Raw genomic sequence first — 16377 nt, 5'->3', positions numbered from 1 at the left:
TAAATTTTTTTTTGAATGAACACTAATAGTGGGGTGATAATCTTTTAGAATAGTGATTAACTGTGAATTTATTGAATTTCTTAAGTGTCAGTGACCATCCAGTGCTAAGTGATGAATTAGGACGCCTACATAAATTACATCATTTGGTGATGTTGACTTGTTTTCAAAGGGAGCGAGTGCTTTAGAACGTTTTATCAGTTCAGTTCAGTGTTGTGAACCAGGCGATTATCCTGATGAAGCGGTCGACGTGGGTGGACGTGGAAACAGGCGGCCGCCTGGGCTGCAACGGCGAAATATTCTGGAGCGAATGCGCTGAATGTGATTGCTCTTACTGCAATCCGAACTACGTTTGCGTGTGTAGTGAAAAGGTATTATGATTTACTGTGAACGTCATAAATGCATGAAATGTTCATTTTGATTCCATTAAAATAATAATGTATAGAACTAGAAACATTAGAAATATTTTATTTAACTTGAACATTCTATCATAGCTATTGTACTGCTTTGCAGTTGATAGGTATTATAATCATAGCAGGAAGAAAGGTAACTCATTTGACTGCTAAACTCAACTTGAAGCATCGTTATCTCTTTTTGAAATGGACAAATATTTGTTAACAGTCTTCAAGGTCCGTCGACCTTTCAAGCCGTGTGAATTTTTAAACAAAGTAATTATAACATTCACAATTCCCATTTCGAAAGGTTCCAGTGTAATGGGTAAACTATAACTATTGACATATAAAACTGGCTATGTACAAAGCTTATATGATAACCTACTTTCATATCCACATCCACAAGTTAATGTACTTAACATTGAGAAAAACTATTGAGGCAAATCGCCTGTAACTCGAAGTATGATGAGACATTAATGGCGGTGGAACTTTAGCAGGCTGTCTCACAACTTATCTGTAGTATGTAGATATCTATGGATAGTTTTGTGGTCTAGATTACACTATAAACATGGTTGGTGTATTTGAGATTTGATTTGCAATTCTCAAGAACAAGAAGGCTTTGTTTGGCAGTAGCCACGGCATGTTCTGCGTAGGACTAATAAACGTAGTTTGCGGATATGTGCTCATTCCACACCACTCCCTATTATTTAGTTTTCGTTTCTGTACAGCTATAAACACAACTGTATTCCTGCAACCGCGTTCTTCCCTATGTAATTAATTTTGTAGGCACATCAGAAGTTCACAACGAGCAAGTTCACAACGAGATTTACAACAGAAATTTTCAAAGAATGCCGTATGATTCTATATTTTGATTACCTTTTAAGAAATAAAAGTCAGGCGTAAATAATGGTGATTATGGTATATTTCAAAATTCATCATACCTGCTTATAATTGAATTAATGTCAGGCAAAATCAAAACTTTGACTATCTCACCGCAGTCTATGGGAATTTTCCCATTAATTTCTGCAATGTTTTAATCACAATCCAAATTCCATTATAATATAACAAATAATCTAGAATGTTCGCATACAGTTTATAGAATTGTTTTATCCAAGTAAATCCTAGCAGAAATATCCTCGATAGACTTGATTTTTCCCAAGACGTGATCTAAATCGACTGTCAACTCCCTATGTTAACTGTTTTGATCGGTTCCCGGATAGGATCCCGGCTGATACTTTATAATAAAGTATTAAACAACAAACTTATTAAATGTATAGCATTGCAGGTCAGAAATATCCACTACTAGATTTTGTTTGCGGTGTACACATTTAGGGATCAACATTTTTAGTATTTTTCCTAAAGCCATCTTTTTACAAACTTCCATTACATTGGGGTGTTTTATGTGCATGCAGGAATAAACATCTTTGCAAGTAATAACTTGTAGCTGGGGATGTCAACAGTTTTGGATTACTATATTAAGAAAAAATAATTTTATTACCAATTAGAATATTTTGTGAAATCACATATTTATCTGCCCCATGAATCTTGGAAATAATGTCAAGATACTTTATCATTATTGTATAACCATATTTGTAACGCCTACCAATTTCGAATTTAATGATAATGCTGAAGATGGCCTTAATGCTCCATAAAATGACCGCTCAGATATATCGAAGTGAATCTTGTATACTGTAGAAAATTAGTTCACATTCTGTTTCCTGAAGATGCGTTTCAAGGTGGTGAATGAAACCCTTGACAAAAAGACGTCTCTTATGTTGCCTTTATGTGGTGTCATATACAATAGCGCTTTACAATACACGAGGAAAGTGAAACTCGAGAGGGGTTTTTTCTTGCGTTCCTTCGGCTTTGTCTAAAGCGCATACCGTAAACGTGAAACGAGCTGTTTTACCCGTATGATGCCTGGGAAAAGCTTTTATGATATTGTTTATCGATTGGGCGATAATGTTGCTGGGAACCTGTTCGCTTCAATCTTTCTCGTGATTTACGATGATGATAGTACCGTAAGACAAGGTGTTTCATTTGTATTACGTACATTGTTGATTGCTGTGTGTTGTTCTCATCTACGATATGGATCATTTCTTACTCAAACTTGATGTCATATCCGTTGCTTCATGTTTTATTGCGTTCTTCTATTGAAGCTGAATGTTGCCTTACTATTCCTGAATTTGATTTTGTAACACCGTTGATACACAAAAAGTAACCTACATTATGTCAGTTCTATACACAATATTTACAGTTCATTAGTGGTGTGAACATTAATATTTTCATTTACTATATCAATTTGACTTATGTTGCTGCATTTGTATTATGAAGTGATTAGTGATTGCTTATTCTACAAGTAGGATATTATCAATGTTGATATAGTTTTATTACTTTCGAAGCTAGCTCGTTAGTTCGCCTTTACTAATTACATATTAACTAGGTAATCTCGTGTCATACTATTTAATTGAACTTTGTTCATATAAATGCGTTTAGTGGCTACTTCTTGATAGTTATAGCAATCCTGTAATTAAAACTACTCTTGAATCGGGTAAGTCCAAAATTATCTATAGTATCGTCTGATATCATTTTCATGTCATTAGTTTAAATTCAAATAGTAATTTGTATAATTCCTAGATATTTTAGTGTCATATTTGCCTGCATATTCATATGAATGAATAATTCAAGTTGATATTTTACTGCAATGCCCTTCTGTTACCTTCAAAAGGGATTCAACGGAAATCGGAGTGTATTTTAGCACTTATAAATATCAATCAGAACAATTGATTGCTTTTGTTTGTTTTGACAATTGGTTTCATTAGTGACTTCATGTCAGGCAATTGTTTTATAGTTAACTCAGACTATTAAAGCTTTTATACCTGAACGTGATGATTCAACGTAAGATAATACACTGTATACTATTCAATAACATCATTTTCACACTCAAATAGTTTCTTCATACGTTATATTATGTGAACTTGCACTCAAATAATCGCCCTAAGCCCTAAGTGCAAAAAGGTAATTTTTTTATTGTTTGTTGTAATTTTACGCATATTTTCTCATACGGTATCAGATTACCTATCATGAGAATTGACATTTCGGTTCCCATGGCTAAGCAGAAAAACAATTTCTATTTAAATATGTGACTAATTTAAATATACATACTATAAACTATGCGAAAATTTCGAAACATCAACGGCAACGCGAAAATCAAAAGTGAAATCACAATAATAATGAAATAAAAAAAAAACGAGAATAATCCCAACAGCTGATTGGTGAAACAACGAAAACGAAAAACTTGTTCTAAGATGATTCTGGTGGTATACCACTTGTTCCGCCGGTGTGCCGTGCCGGGACACGTCAAAACGGTACGAGCCAGCAGTTTTCTGATTTCTAATAACCACATTACCATATGCTGGCCTTTCACGTTCCATGTATTGGATAACTCACGCGATTTTGAATAAACGAGATGAATGGATTGGCACATGTCTGTCCAAAATACTATACCGACTTCTGTAACAAAGCATCTATTCATGTCATTATTATTGTACATAATTATGTGTTTTGTTACTCCTCCAATCAAACAATAAAAATACAAAAGCCTTGGCTTTGGTTAAGTCAAATGAAAAGTATAACGATATTAGTAATTAGCGAGTTAATATCATAGTTAAATGAAATTGTTATACAGCTACATGATATAATTTTATTAATACTTATAAATAGATCAAAATAGTATGACGAACGAGGAAAGTTAAAATCAAATGCTAAATTCTTTAGTTTTCCTGGATGTGCTACAGACCGCACGCGTGTTACATTAACAACCTTAAAATATTTTCAACGTTAAAATGATTTTAAATCAGTGCAAAAAAATAATTGTAACAATCAAAGTTATATTATAGTGAACAAATTTTTGGGGTAACAGTGTGTCGGTGTGTGTGAAAGTGAACATTTGTAATGAACCGTAACATGAAACGAGGCCTACGTTTCTAGATCTATAAAACCATTATAATTAATTCTTGGCCGATCTCTAACGACAATTTTGAAACTTTCTTTAAAATTTCTACTGATCAAATTAGAGTAGAATTTGGAAATCACTAGACCTACCGAATAGATACTTAAAACTAAGTACTAAAGAGGTGGTGGAAAATATATTCGTTGTCAGTTAGTAAGTGCTTGCTAACAACAAACAAAGATCTGTTTAGCGTCGTCGGAGACGCTAAATACATGTTTGAGAAACAAACACGCATCATCATTAACACATAGCTTAGCAGATAACGTGCTCACTACCGGTCTTGTATTAATTCTCAATGTTCTTTTAACAAACGCATCATACTCACGTAAACAAAATCAAATAGCCAATTAAATAATTACAAACATAATTACTGGTGTTTGACCTCGGCAACGTTACAATGATCTTAAACTGAACGTAACATCCTCCAAATAAACAATCGTTCTAGCAAAATATGTAGCTAATTAATCCACAAACTGTTAAAGTGAACAGGATAACATTGTTTCCTCTGTGACAAATGATGATAAATAGACGATGCGCCTTGACACTATTTGTTACGTTTTGTAGTTAAGTATAATTTACGCAGATATTTATACGACTGTCATATAAAATTAAGGAAACATTTGATTCGCTTTTGATTTTATTGTAATATCGTGATTAAATGCGATCCAAGTTGCAAGTAAGTACATACATTTAGGTTTCATTCCAGCTATGTTAGATTTACCATGTTACATCATTAATATCATGGTTATTCATGTACTTAATGTTAGAGTATCCGTTTAAAATTATGATCTACACTTTCCTGATTAACGGCAGCTCTATTTCTGGAGTTAATATTGTTTTTGTTTACACATGGCCGGGCGTTGCCCTTTCAGGCGCTCTTTACGAGATAGCCAGGCAAGCTCAGCCTCCCTCCCATCCCATCTCTCGTCTGCTTGCGAGCAACTTGTTTCAACTAGGCCGTCAAGGATGCGGTCTGTGGTTAAAAATTCTTTCTTAGCAAGCATCTTTACCCGTTTTATAAGCTTGTAGGTTTCTTCTTGTATTTTTTTTTTACTTCCTTCTAATATTCAGTTACAAATATTTAAGTACTCATTCATGGCCATATTACTACACTCAGTAAACGGTTTCACTAAACTCAAAAAGGAAAGCCACAAATCAAGGTCCTAAAAAATCCATTGAATGTTTCCAACTTGAAAAAATGAAAACAGTTACATTTTGTACGTGTTTTCATGTCTGACAGTAATCTACTAAACTTTAGTTTCCTGTGTTTAAAACTCGACAATTCCACAAATTACTCGTTCAGTTCGTCGTGGTTTAATTGCAACCTCCGATTTCTCGCTAGTAACGGAATTCGTTGGTCCAAGTGAAAGTAAACTTATTCGAATTTTTGGGCTTCGACTTTAAACATATATCAATTTTAAACATAATCGTTGGTTACAGTAAATATCGCTTACGTTTTAACATACTGTGTATTACGACATCACTACTTGCTTCTAATTTGGACGTCTTTTGACGAATTCTTTATAGGATTTAAGAAGAATAGTAGAATGGGCATTGTCTATTAATTGTTCTTGCTTTACTATATTTTATTCCCAATTATTTTCATCTACACAACAAAAATCATTGTTATTGAATTGTCAAATTGTTTCAAAAATCATCGGCCCACATTCAATCAATTTAAATGCTCGTTCAATTGAATACCGTCAGTTTACCGTTGTGAGTTTATTGCGATCATGCATGACGGTTTATGTGAATCTTTTGATCTGTCTGCTATGAGTGACATAAATCTGGTCATGAATCTGTAATGAGTTCCCAGTGTAACTGTTTATGGCGTTACAGAAGCTTATTAGTGTAGTGCACATCTTAGCAGAATCAATTCCATTGTTGTCACGAATGTAACGGGATTGTAACTATGTGTTGGTGCACCGCAACTTTTTAGACGCATACTTTGTGGCGCTATTTCCCTCGCTGCATGTCTATCTTCCCAGGTATAACCACGGGTGTAACGGATGTGATTGTCGCACACTGTACAGCAAAACCATCAACACTAATGCATGCATCGTGTTCAAGTTTAGCATTAGTGACTTAAATACAAATGCATGTCCATTAGTAATTTTCAATTGACCGTAGAAAGCTGTGTTACAAGAACTTTTTCTTCTAGCAAAATGTCAACCCGGAATTACCGAGACGTAAGTCGCCTGTTAGTCAAGTAACTACTCTCGTTATCTGATTACGATCCAACTAGATACATTTGACAATGTCTTTTTATTTTTCACTATTAATAGTTCTACTTACAAAAATATAAAACCAGTTAATATCAACAGATGGATGCAAAGTTTGTTATGTGCACGGACCTAATGAATAGGCACTTACGTTCCAGGGTTGGAAAAACAGGTGAAACCAGTACAAGAAACAGTATATGATTACGTTAAAGAGAGCGAATGCAACGTGCATGCATAATGACTTGTGGTCTAGAAAATTAATACTTATTCTTGTGTAGGTACCATTATTTATACTCTATTTGTTTTGCTTGTCAAAAGTAATGCCCAGAAATAAATTACATACACCACAATGCTGTGCGTATGTTTATCAGAACAGAAGAGATTTCTAATCTTTAATTCATCTAATTTTAAACAATACTATATTATAACTTTCGTCAATCAGCCTAAAAATTGTGGTTGATCTCTGTAAATGACTAGTATTCTATTGCTCGTTTAGTGCGACCTGCATAATTTGACTTTCGAGACATTAGAGCTCCTCCAAACGTTGGCCCGTGAAAGTGTAATGGTGGCACGTTTTAGGTCACAGTTCAAATGAATTATAAAGATACTTTACATTTATGCTTTGCATGATGCAACTGGTCTCCGAAAGCTCGTTGTCTGTTTTATCTACCACGTTGAGATAGGATTAATTCAAACTCTAATTTAACCTAACGATAATATTATAATCGATGCCATTTTTTATAATAAATTCTTCTTTAAAATGTTTTAATGCTATTTTAACCTGTGAAATTTGTTTAGGTCAGTAGACATCTACAGACCTAGTATTTATCACATGCATGATCTAGACCACCTTAGTAGAGTGTATTTATTTCGTGGATTCGGCCATTAACTTTTCATTTTATTCAAATCTGAAGGTCGTCTGTGTGTTGGTGCGCATGTTAAATTTCGAGTTTCTACAACGCTGTCCCACTTCCTTGCTCGTTTCCGCGAGACCGGTTGTTTTGATTGCTCCGTGATCGAGACTAACAAAAACATAGTCACTGAACGGTACGAACGAGACATCATCCAGGTCAATTGAATTCATTTCCGAGTTTCGATATCACCATTCGTCATCCGTGTGGTGATTGCCATTTAATGTCTTAGTTCCAGATGATCAGATAATTAGCTGTAGGTGCATCTGGCCAGATTACCTGTTATTTTTATAAAATCTATAGACTATCAATAACTACGATTAATTTCTGTGCAAATACGTAGCCCCATTAAGTTTTTTTAACAGAGATATGTCAGTACCCATAATATGTGATGCGTCTCCCACAGTATTACCACCTATACCTAATACTAATTGTAAACTATCATCTATAGGCGTTATCTGTAGTATTTCACACGATATACATAGGTAGTTACTTATCCATGCATTTGCTTGAAACTTTTCACACTACGACCTCATTATACAAATAGCAAATTACTAAATGATGTGATTACTGTATTGACATGAACCTTAGCTATTTGTCAATAATAAATCTTATAATGCTTTGTGCACAAACTTAGTTTCGTATGTTGGTGAACGGGGCAACTGTGCCACGATAAGTTTTAAAGAACTAGCAATGATACAATGACTTCACCAGCGCCAACAGCACGATCACACAGTGTAGTGACGAACAATAAAGTGCCAAAAAAAGATATGGGGGTCTCAAGGAGACCGATCCCACCCACACCTACAGTGTCTGTGGAAATCAGATCTTCGTCTCCATTACATCAGCCCAGAGTCAAGAGTTATCACATGGGATGGGCTCAAGTTGTGGAAGAGCTATCATGGAAATTAAATGGAGTGAGTGGTTTTCCTCATGATAAATGTATCGTGACTAACTTGTTTGAAATATTTAATGTATTTAGTCTATTTACCTATACACGTGTAGAAACATGTAGTAGATCACCATGTATCCCTGTATTATTTAGCACATGATCCTTAATTTTAGAATTAATCGGTTCAATGTAGTTGACCTACTGGTAATTGTCATATTCTGCTGTCTGTTATTGTGGCTGTGTAATTCGTGTTTTATTAACATCTATTATTCTACTCTTATGTAATTAACGTCGATAACATTAAGCGCATCTTCAAGGTTCGTGAGAAATTATATAAAAAATCTACTCAAATCCCAACTTGGATATATAGCTATAGTTCTCGTAGTTCATACGTCACAATGAACTACCGTGTTTAGATACACCATTTTTATTTTATCAATAATCTCATCCGCAAGGCAAAGCTTAAGTTCCTTCCTGTTTTCTATAATAACAAGCACTCGCACTTCATATCTCTGATAGCATCGTGTGACGATAGACTGATAGGTTCAAGAGTATATAATTTTCTTCATTACCTGCTAAAATTCTATGATCTATGTTTGTGATAATGTATCTTACATGTTTTCACAAGCTAATGAATAAAATTGTTACTGGTTAGCAACTAGTAGCCCATAACTTAGTAGTATGTAATAGTGATCATAAAACGGCTACATACTATTTATGGCTATAGACTAAATATAAATTGGAAGTTCAAGTTAATTATCGTCAAATTACGACAGCATATTTAAAATCTTCCTTCTAAATATAATTTTAAATACCTATATATAATTACGTTGTCAAAAACTGCATACATTATAATTTAATTATGTGATCAGAACGAACATAAATTTAATCAATCACTAGATTTTAGCTAACGATTATATTATTTGCACTTTAACCTAGTTTCCTACTGACCTATGTAGGTATTATATGATTCTTATATAAGTCACTCAGTTAATAATAAATACAAAATATTTTGTAATGTAATGTATTAATGATATCAAAACTAGCAGCATTCTAGCAACGTGCATGTATATCAAGAAATTCTGAACAAAGTGAATGATCCGACTCCAAACAAATAGTAAGACCTGAGCTTTATATAATTTTCTTTACAGTTACGTATTTGCGAAACGGCAACGTGTGACATAAATGTGCATAGAGGTCAATATGCAGTTATATAAATAGTAAATAGATAAAGAAATATCTCAGCCGTTAAATATCTACTCTACATTTAGATAATTTATTCATAATTTACTGTCTCGTGCGACTTCTATCGAATTATAAATATCTATAAATGACGTTATACCAAAATATAAGCTGTTTTTATTATTGTATTGTCTAGTAGAGAAGATGCGCCAATTAGAAGAAGCTACCAATTAACAACAATGATTTCATTTACATTACGTGATCTTATCGTGGAATTTTTACGGACAAACTAAAGTTAATATCTCGATTTCTTCGAAATATAAGTCAAAGTTAAGGTGTTATTATATTATATTCCCTCTAAAGTAATATGAGCTTCATGTAACAGTGATTACAGTAACGGTCGGTGTAACGGGAGAGCGTTCCAGTTACACTACGCACTTGTGCTACTGTTCTTCCTGGGAATATATTAGGAAAATCAAGATTTTCAATGCTTGCATTTAAAATTTGGAGGAATCCAGAAGGTTACACCGTACCAAATTATGTATAACGAACTGGATCTAAGTTAGGACTAGGTCTGTTTAGGCTAAAGCAACTATAGTCTTTAATCGACTTAATTCATTAAGTGAACGTAAAATTAACCATAGTGATTAATTACTGAAATACTTTCTAGACTTTAGAATTGAAAGATTTACATTTTTCAATGGAACTTTCTTAACTGAAGTTTAATTAGAAAGAGAATTATTCTCACAAAAAACAAGGGTACTAAAACTATTATACTACTGACAAAATTACATGGTGTCCCAAGCCTGGGCTAGAATGGGCACCAGTTCAGCATGTGCAAGGCAGAGCCACGCGCTGATATTCTACTGGCCCCTGTTTTTGCATTACAATTAATGCTATTAGGTACTTTGGGTATATTACTCACATTGACATAAGCGAAATACATAATTGTAATAAAAGCATTGTTAAATCGTCATTGCTTCGTTTCCTCTTAAGAGATGATTTCATATTGGTTTAGTTACCTACCTATTAAATATTAATTCATTAAATGTAACATGGAATAAGTTCACAAAGTCCACAGTGAATCACAGTGACTGTCAGTACAGCCCACAGCCGACGAGCGCGGCAATTGAACGCATAATATGGTCAATCAGTTCAAGTGCATTACTGTCGAGGGTCATGGATTAATAAAGCCGACATATTTTCATTTACACTGTATCCAATCTGGTTTGCGATATCATGGCTGTACTGTATAATGCAACATAGTTATATAGCTGTGAATAATCTGGAATGTGCTAATAAAATATACCTTTTGTGCAGTGGTTATGGAAATTATTTAAATTGCACTTTATGGTTAAAATGTGCGTAGCTATCAAGGTAACCCTTCACCTCTTGTTCTGCATACGACTTTCGAACAAATGTTATAGACTATCAAGTTAAAAAACAATAACGTTGGCTGATATCTAGACTAGATTGTATTGTTTTCATGGTACCACCGACCATCACGGCAAAACCTTTCATTTATAATAATGGCTTTAAAAATGCCTTGACTTTTCACGCGAAATAATATTTTAACGACTCTGACATTCAAATACGACTGGCTCTTTCTGAGGGGTGACTTGGGTGGTTTTGTTTATAGCTTTACAGTAATAAATAGTTAACGAGCTAGATATAATCTATAAAACGTGCCAATAAATCAATTCCTAATAAATAATAATATGATTTACATCAGTAATTCAGTACCTATATGTATAAAATAACAAACTGACACTATATATACACTGCATAGTAAAGGAGAGTGGCATAAAATAGCTAAATACAGCCATTTATTTTTTATTTTGATTTCTTTAAACTTCATTCAGTCATTTAAACTACCATTACTAGATTTTAATAATTTTGATGCCGATGTCACGTCCGCATCCTTTTGTTTTGGAATACCGACTAACAATATTCCCACCAGCACGTGCCCAAACTTCCATCCGACCCAAACACCAAACAAAGGAATTCTCAGATGTTTCGGAGAAACGAGACAAAAAGAATATAATAAACTTGAACTCGGCTTGAAATATTTCAGATCAATAGCATTGAGTTCAAAACGTGTAGGAAAGAGACCCTTAGAACTAAGATGTTGGCAGGTGGTGGTGGCCTACATACACGAGTGGAGAGCGTGTAGACGTGCACTCACACATAGACGGGTGGGCCATACAACGTGCTCGGCGTAGTGATGCCTGGCGCACGTAGCTGCACGCCGCCCTTTATTACCGTTGTACTTCCACCATCACGAACACTGCTCTACTTCGTTAAATAGATTTTTAAGCAACTAATATTTTCCTTTTTTATATTTTGTTTGTCACAGTTTACGTGTTACAATTGTAAACTCAGAATACAGTTAGGATTATAAAACGTTATAGTTATGAAGCTTTTCATGGAGTGTTTAGTGTTTCTAATACAAAGAAACAATCATTGTTATTATAAAGTAACAGATAACCAAAACAAAGACCGTAAACGAATTTTATAATTGGCTTTTCGCAATCGAAGCAGGCGAACCCACCGGTCACAGTTGTAACATAAAATGTTAACCTTACAATTCTATAAAGTTAGATTTCGTAAGTTGTGAATTTCGACAGTGTTAAGTATTATTGTATCAAAGATACACTTCTCTATATTTCGTAAACAACTTAACCGCAGTTCCAAATAGATTAACTTCCGTATGGCACCTCTTAATCTTTATAAATGTCGAGCGCTATTTAATAATTTACTTTCTTAATGAATTTACATCTATTTATGTGCAACATCAAACTAAAAAATAACCTAAACATTAAATGAGTCTACATAGTTGACAACTTTTTTGTACGACTAACCGTCGATGTCCCTTTTATTGCCGTATAAATAAAGTAGAGCATCTACCGTGCCGGTTTCGCTGCACAAAAGTGGAGGCAACAACTTTTTTTATGGTCCCAACGTATTCCCGCGGCCCCTTCTCATCCCGGGCCCAGTGCCATCAGTTCCTTATTCTTACACGTTTAACAGACACAGATACCATGTGCTCGGGTTCAATTTCCAACGAACTGACTAAAATTGAAATTATCTTACAATATTCTTCACAGTGGACTTAATACCTCAGTGATTGGCTTTTAGTGATAAGTGTGTTTATTTTTGTGATAACATAGTTATCGTCAAGTATGGATACGTTAAACGTTGTGCTTAAAACTGGATATAAAATAGTTAAGGATTTTTCAGAACCACACAAACCTGTAAGTTTACTTATTGCGTCTAGTAAAACCGAACATGAACATAAAATTAACTTTTAATGAAATTCTTCGTTTTATCGATACTTACTTGAGAGAAACCAATCTTGTTTAACAAGCCCAATAAAATCTGTATTTAATAGAGCTATCGCAAGTGTATCTATGTATGCCAATAGTAAATTGAATAATATTTTAGATATTATATTACAAACCTAGATATAAATAGGTTTGCCCTAATTATAAATAACATCGCACCCCCGGACAGCCATGGCCATAATGCTAGATACCTCTTTGTACATTTCTAAATGACAAAGGACACCAACCGTTTTACAGATTTACTTCAGTTTTCTGAAAAATGACAACTTGAACTTTTATTTATTAACGTCAACTTCAAAAATGACAAAAACTTATGTGTACCATAGTATTTGTTCAAAAAATCCAATCTAAATCTGAAATAAATTAATAAGCTTCTATGTAATGTATTAACAAACAAACATTTAGAACAAAACAACCTCTTTGTTATTAGACTTAAGTCAGTTTACTTTTGTGGATTTTATGGGATTTTCAGAGGTAATGGTAGGACTATTTGGCGCAGTTAACCTATATAAATGTTGTGTAGTAATTTCTTACGTAAATAATAATGGATTTTAAAGTAATGACGGGAATGTTTATTTTATGTTATTACTTTGTCGCATTAGCCCTATGATCTGTACCTAATGGCAAATGTAATATGTGTGAAACATATAAATGAATTTAGTTACTACTATACTACATAGCTACTATTCGTTAAGGACTGAGTACTACAATTGTTTATTAAGAAGAAGATATATCTTACACAACAAACCCAGCTGGTTGCCGATCAGCTGGTCGATTTGATACAAGTTTCATACTATAATTTGCTATTCAGACATTATTTATAAAAGTTCTGCAATTAAATCCTCTAATTTCTGATCTGGATATAACATACTTAAGCATATTTTTATTTATTGTTGGTAGTTGATTCCTGGGCTGTCTATTCAAAATGCACTACCTGATATATATCTACATTTTTATTCTGAAGTAGACTTAGTACATCTACATGCACTCTATATCTACGTTGACTTGTGTGTGACTTGTGTTTATGGGTTTATGTTTAGTACTTCATCAAATATCGAAAATTTACGCAGTGTTCCATATGTCTTTGTTTAGGTCTTCTTTATAATTTGAGGGGTTGTAAAGTAAACAAGGCTCATAAACTACAACTCTTTATGATAATCAACAGATGGAGACGTCCGGAGGGTCGGAGAGTTCCGGTGGAGAGGACGCGGATGCGCGGCAGGCACGTCGAGGTCACGTGCTGGCTGAGCTGCTGCAAACTGAAAGGGTCTACGTCCAGGAACTCGGCTCCATACTCACTGTGAGTACCTAACTGAACTTATTCAACTCTAATACGACAGCAAACTGACATTTTTGATGATACAAAGACGAAAAAACAAGTCATATAATGTGCTTAAATGCTTCTTATTATGCATAACAATTTTAAAAGTTCCCCAACATCTGACAAATCACATGTTCCGTAATTTTTTTGCGTCCCAGCTGCAGTGATAAAGGATGCGACTCATTTCAACGGATGCTCACGCTTGTCGCGTGACGTCATGTGCCAAAATGTCTATATATAAAAACAAGACCGTTAACCCGTCGAACGAACTCTCTTAAATATTCATACATAGTGTCAGAATTGGAATAAGAAGCGAAAGCAAACACGCCTTTCTCTGGTGCCAGGAGCACGTAACGCACAACTGGTGATGATAGCTCTACCAAATACGGTGATACTATTATATGACATGACACACCACTTTAATGATTCTTTAAAATCAAAGCTAACCACATTAATTGCGCCACGGATACGTGCCATGTATAACCACTAGTATAGATGAAAGTCATAATAATATATCACAATGATGGCTAACCGTCCTGACAAATAACATGCAATAGAAAACATCCGGCTATAACCACTTATTGTTGTTGTAGCATATGTAAATAGAAGGGTCAGGCTACTTGTGTAAACGATATGGAAGTTATTTAGATCAAATTAGTCTTCGGTCACGGAAGATTAGTTCTAATAAAACACATAATGCATATCTCCATGGCATCGTCTCGCTCTGAAAAACAATAGTGCCACTACCATGTATGTGGTGCGTGCGCTCTGTTTGTGTCCCTCCCGCTGCAATGTTCGCGCAGCAGGCTCAGTCCATCTATCTAGTGCACTGGATGCACCGCACGCAACCGACTGCGTCAGCCCCTCGAGCGGAACGCAATGCATGCTACTCATTCGCCAGCTGCACGCCAGTGCAAGCTCTCAGTCGCTTGTTACACTTCGCCACCCTCTGCACCATGAAATATGGAAAATACGACCTCCATAAATCTTCCGCGAATCTCAGCGTGGGCACTTCCTACTCATGGTACTACAGAAAAAACGAGAACCCCACTACTCGGAAGAAGAAACGGCTCAATAGAGCTGCATCCGACTCCACTTTGTTCAGTGACTACGCTAACCAGATATCTTTATTCGAAAGAGGGAAGCTCCGAGGCAAAAAGTGCAAAAAATCTGTGAGTGATGTGGGAAAAAGTGGCCGTGTTAAATATAACCCGCGTAACATTAAACCAGTGCATATGGAACCGTTCACTGGAAACTTCTTTTACGGTAAGACACTGCCCGGTTATGAGTACACTCAAAAAAGTGAAGAAAAAATAACTTACTTACCGGATTCGGACGCGGTCACTGCTTCGGAGGACACCACTGGAGAATCGCTCACGACCACGGCGCCCACAGTGCTTGATGTTCCGGAATTGGTGAAGAATCCTTTGTACGGGTGTATAAATGTTGATCTATCCACACCTGAATACATTTCTAGTTCAATATCTTCTAAAGATTCTCAGCTAAAGTCATCTAGTTGTACTGAACTAAGAAACACAATGGAAAGTAGTCAAGGCTCGGAGGATATCTTAACAAATATTCTAAAAGATTACAAAAGAATAATGAAAGAATGGAACCATACCATTCAGGACCACTGTTCGTCAGTTTCACACTGCACTCGTGGAAGTAAAAAAAAATCAACAATGTGTAGCAGTAGCAACACTGACAGTTACGTACGAAGCCTTCACTCCACATTATCGTGTCGGAAACCGAACAGATGTCTCAAATCTAATAACATTACTGACAATCACCATTATAGTTACGCATACGCTTCACGACTTTGTAATAAAAATATAAGTAACATTCACGATAAAAGAAAAACTCAAAGCTTAAATCGTAACCAAACATTCGGCAACTGGTCATCGACACTGCAGACGTTGAAAAAGAAAACAATGTTTTGGAAGATTAATCACAGTTTGACGCAGCCAACAGAATGTAAATGCTTAGAAACTATCTACGAAGACTATGATAGACGCCTACAGGACTGGTGTGATACTATTAGCCATTGTACATCGCTCCTCAATTCGGTACATCTTAATAGATTTATCGATATTTTAAAGTATCA

At 35.0% G+C, this 16377-nt stretch overlaps 1 protein-coding gene across 10 annotated transcripts in view; it reads left to right on the top strand.

Annotated features, from left to right (window-relative positions):
- LOC118272332 (guanine nucleotide exchange factor DBS) overlaps positions 1-16377 on the top strand; it is a 96119-nt gene that overhangs the window by 72203 nt on the left and 7539 nt on the right. For 9 of the 10 annotated variants that reach the window (XR_004783357.2, XM_035588728.2, XM_035588797.2 and 6 more), the window contains exon 12: positions 14118-14252. Coding sequence is in view for 9 of the 10 variants with exons in the window: in XM_035588728.2 (XP_035444621.1) it covers positions 14118-14252 (135 nt within the window). In the remaining variant the exon portion in view is untranslated. Of the gene's footprint in view, positions 1-14117; positions 14253-15049; positions 16340-16377 lie in introns of those variants that run through there. The other variant, XM_050699012.1, reaches the window with a different exon arrangement.

This window comes from Spodoptera frugiperda, chromosome 15, assembly GCF_023101765.2.
Source record: "Spodoptera frugiperda isolate SF20-4 chromosome 15, AGI-APGP_CSIRO_Sfru_2.0, whole genome shotgun sequence".
Taxonomy (NCBI): domain Eukaryota; kingdom Metazoa; phylum Arthropoda; class Insecta; order Lepidoptera; family Noctuidae; genus Spodoptera; species Spodoptera frugiperda.
Note: the sequence above shows the minus strand (reverse complement) of the source record. Positions and strands in the feature narration are given on the sequence as shown.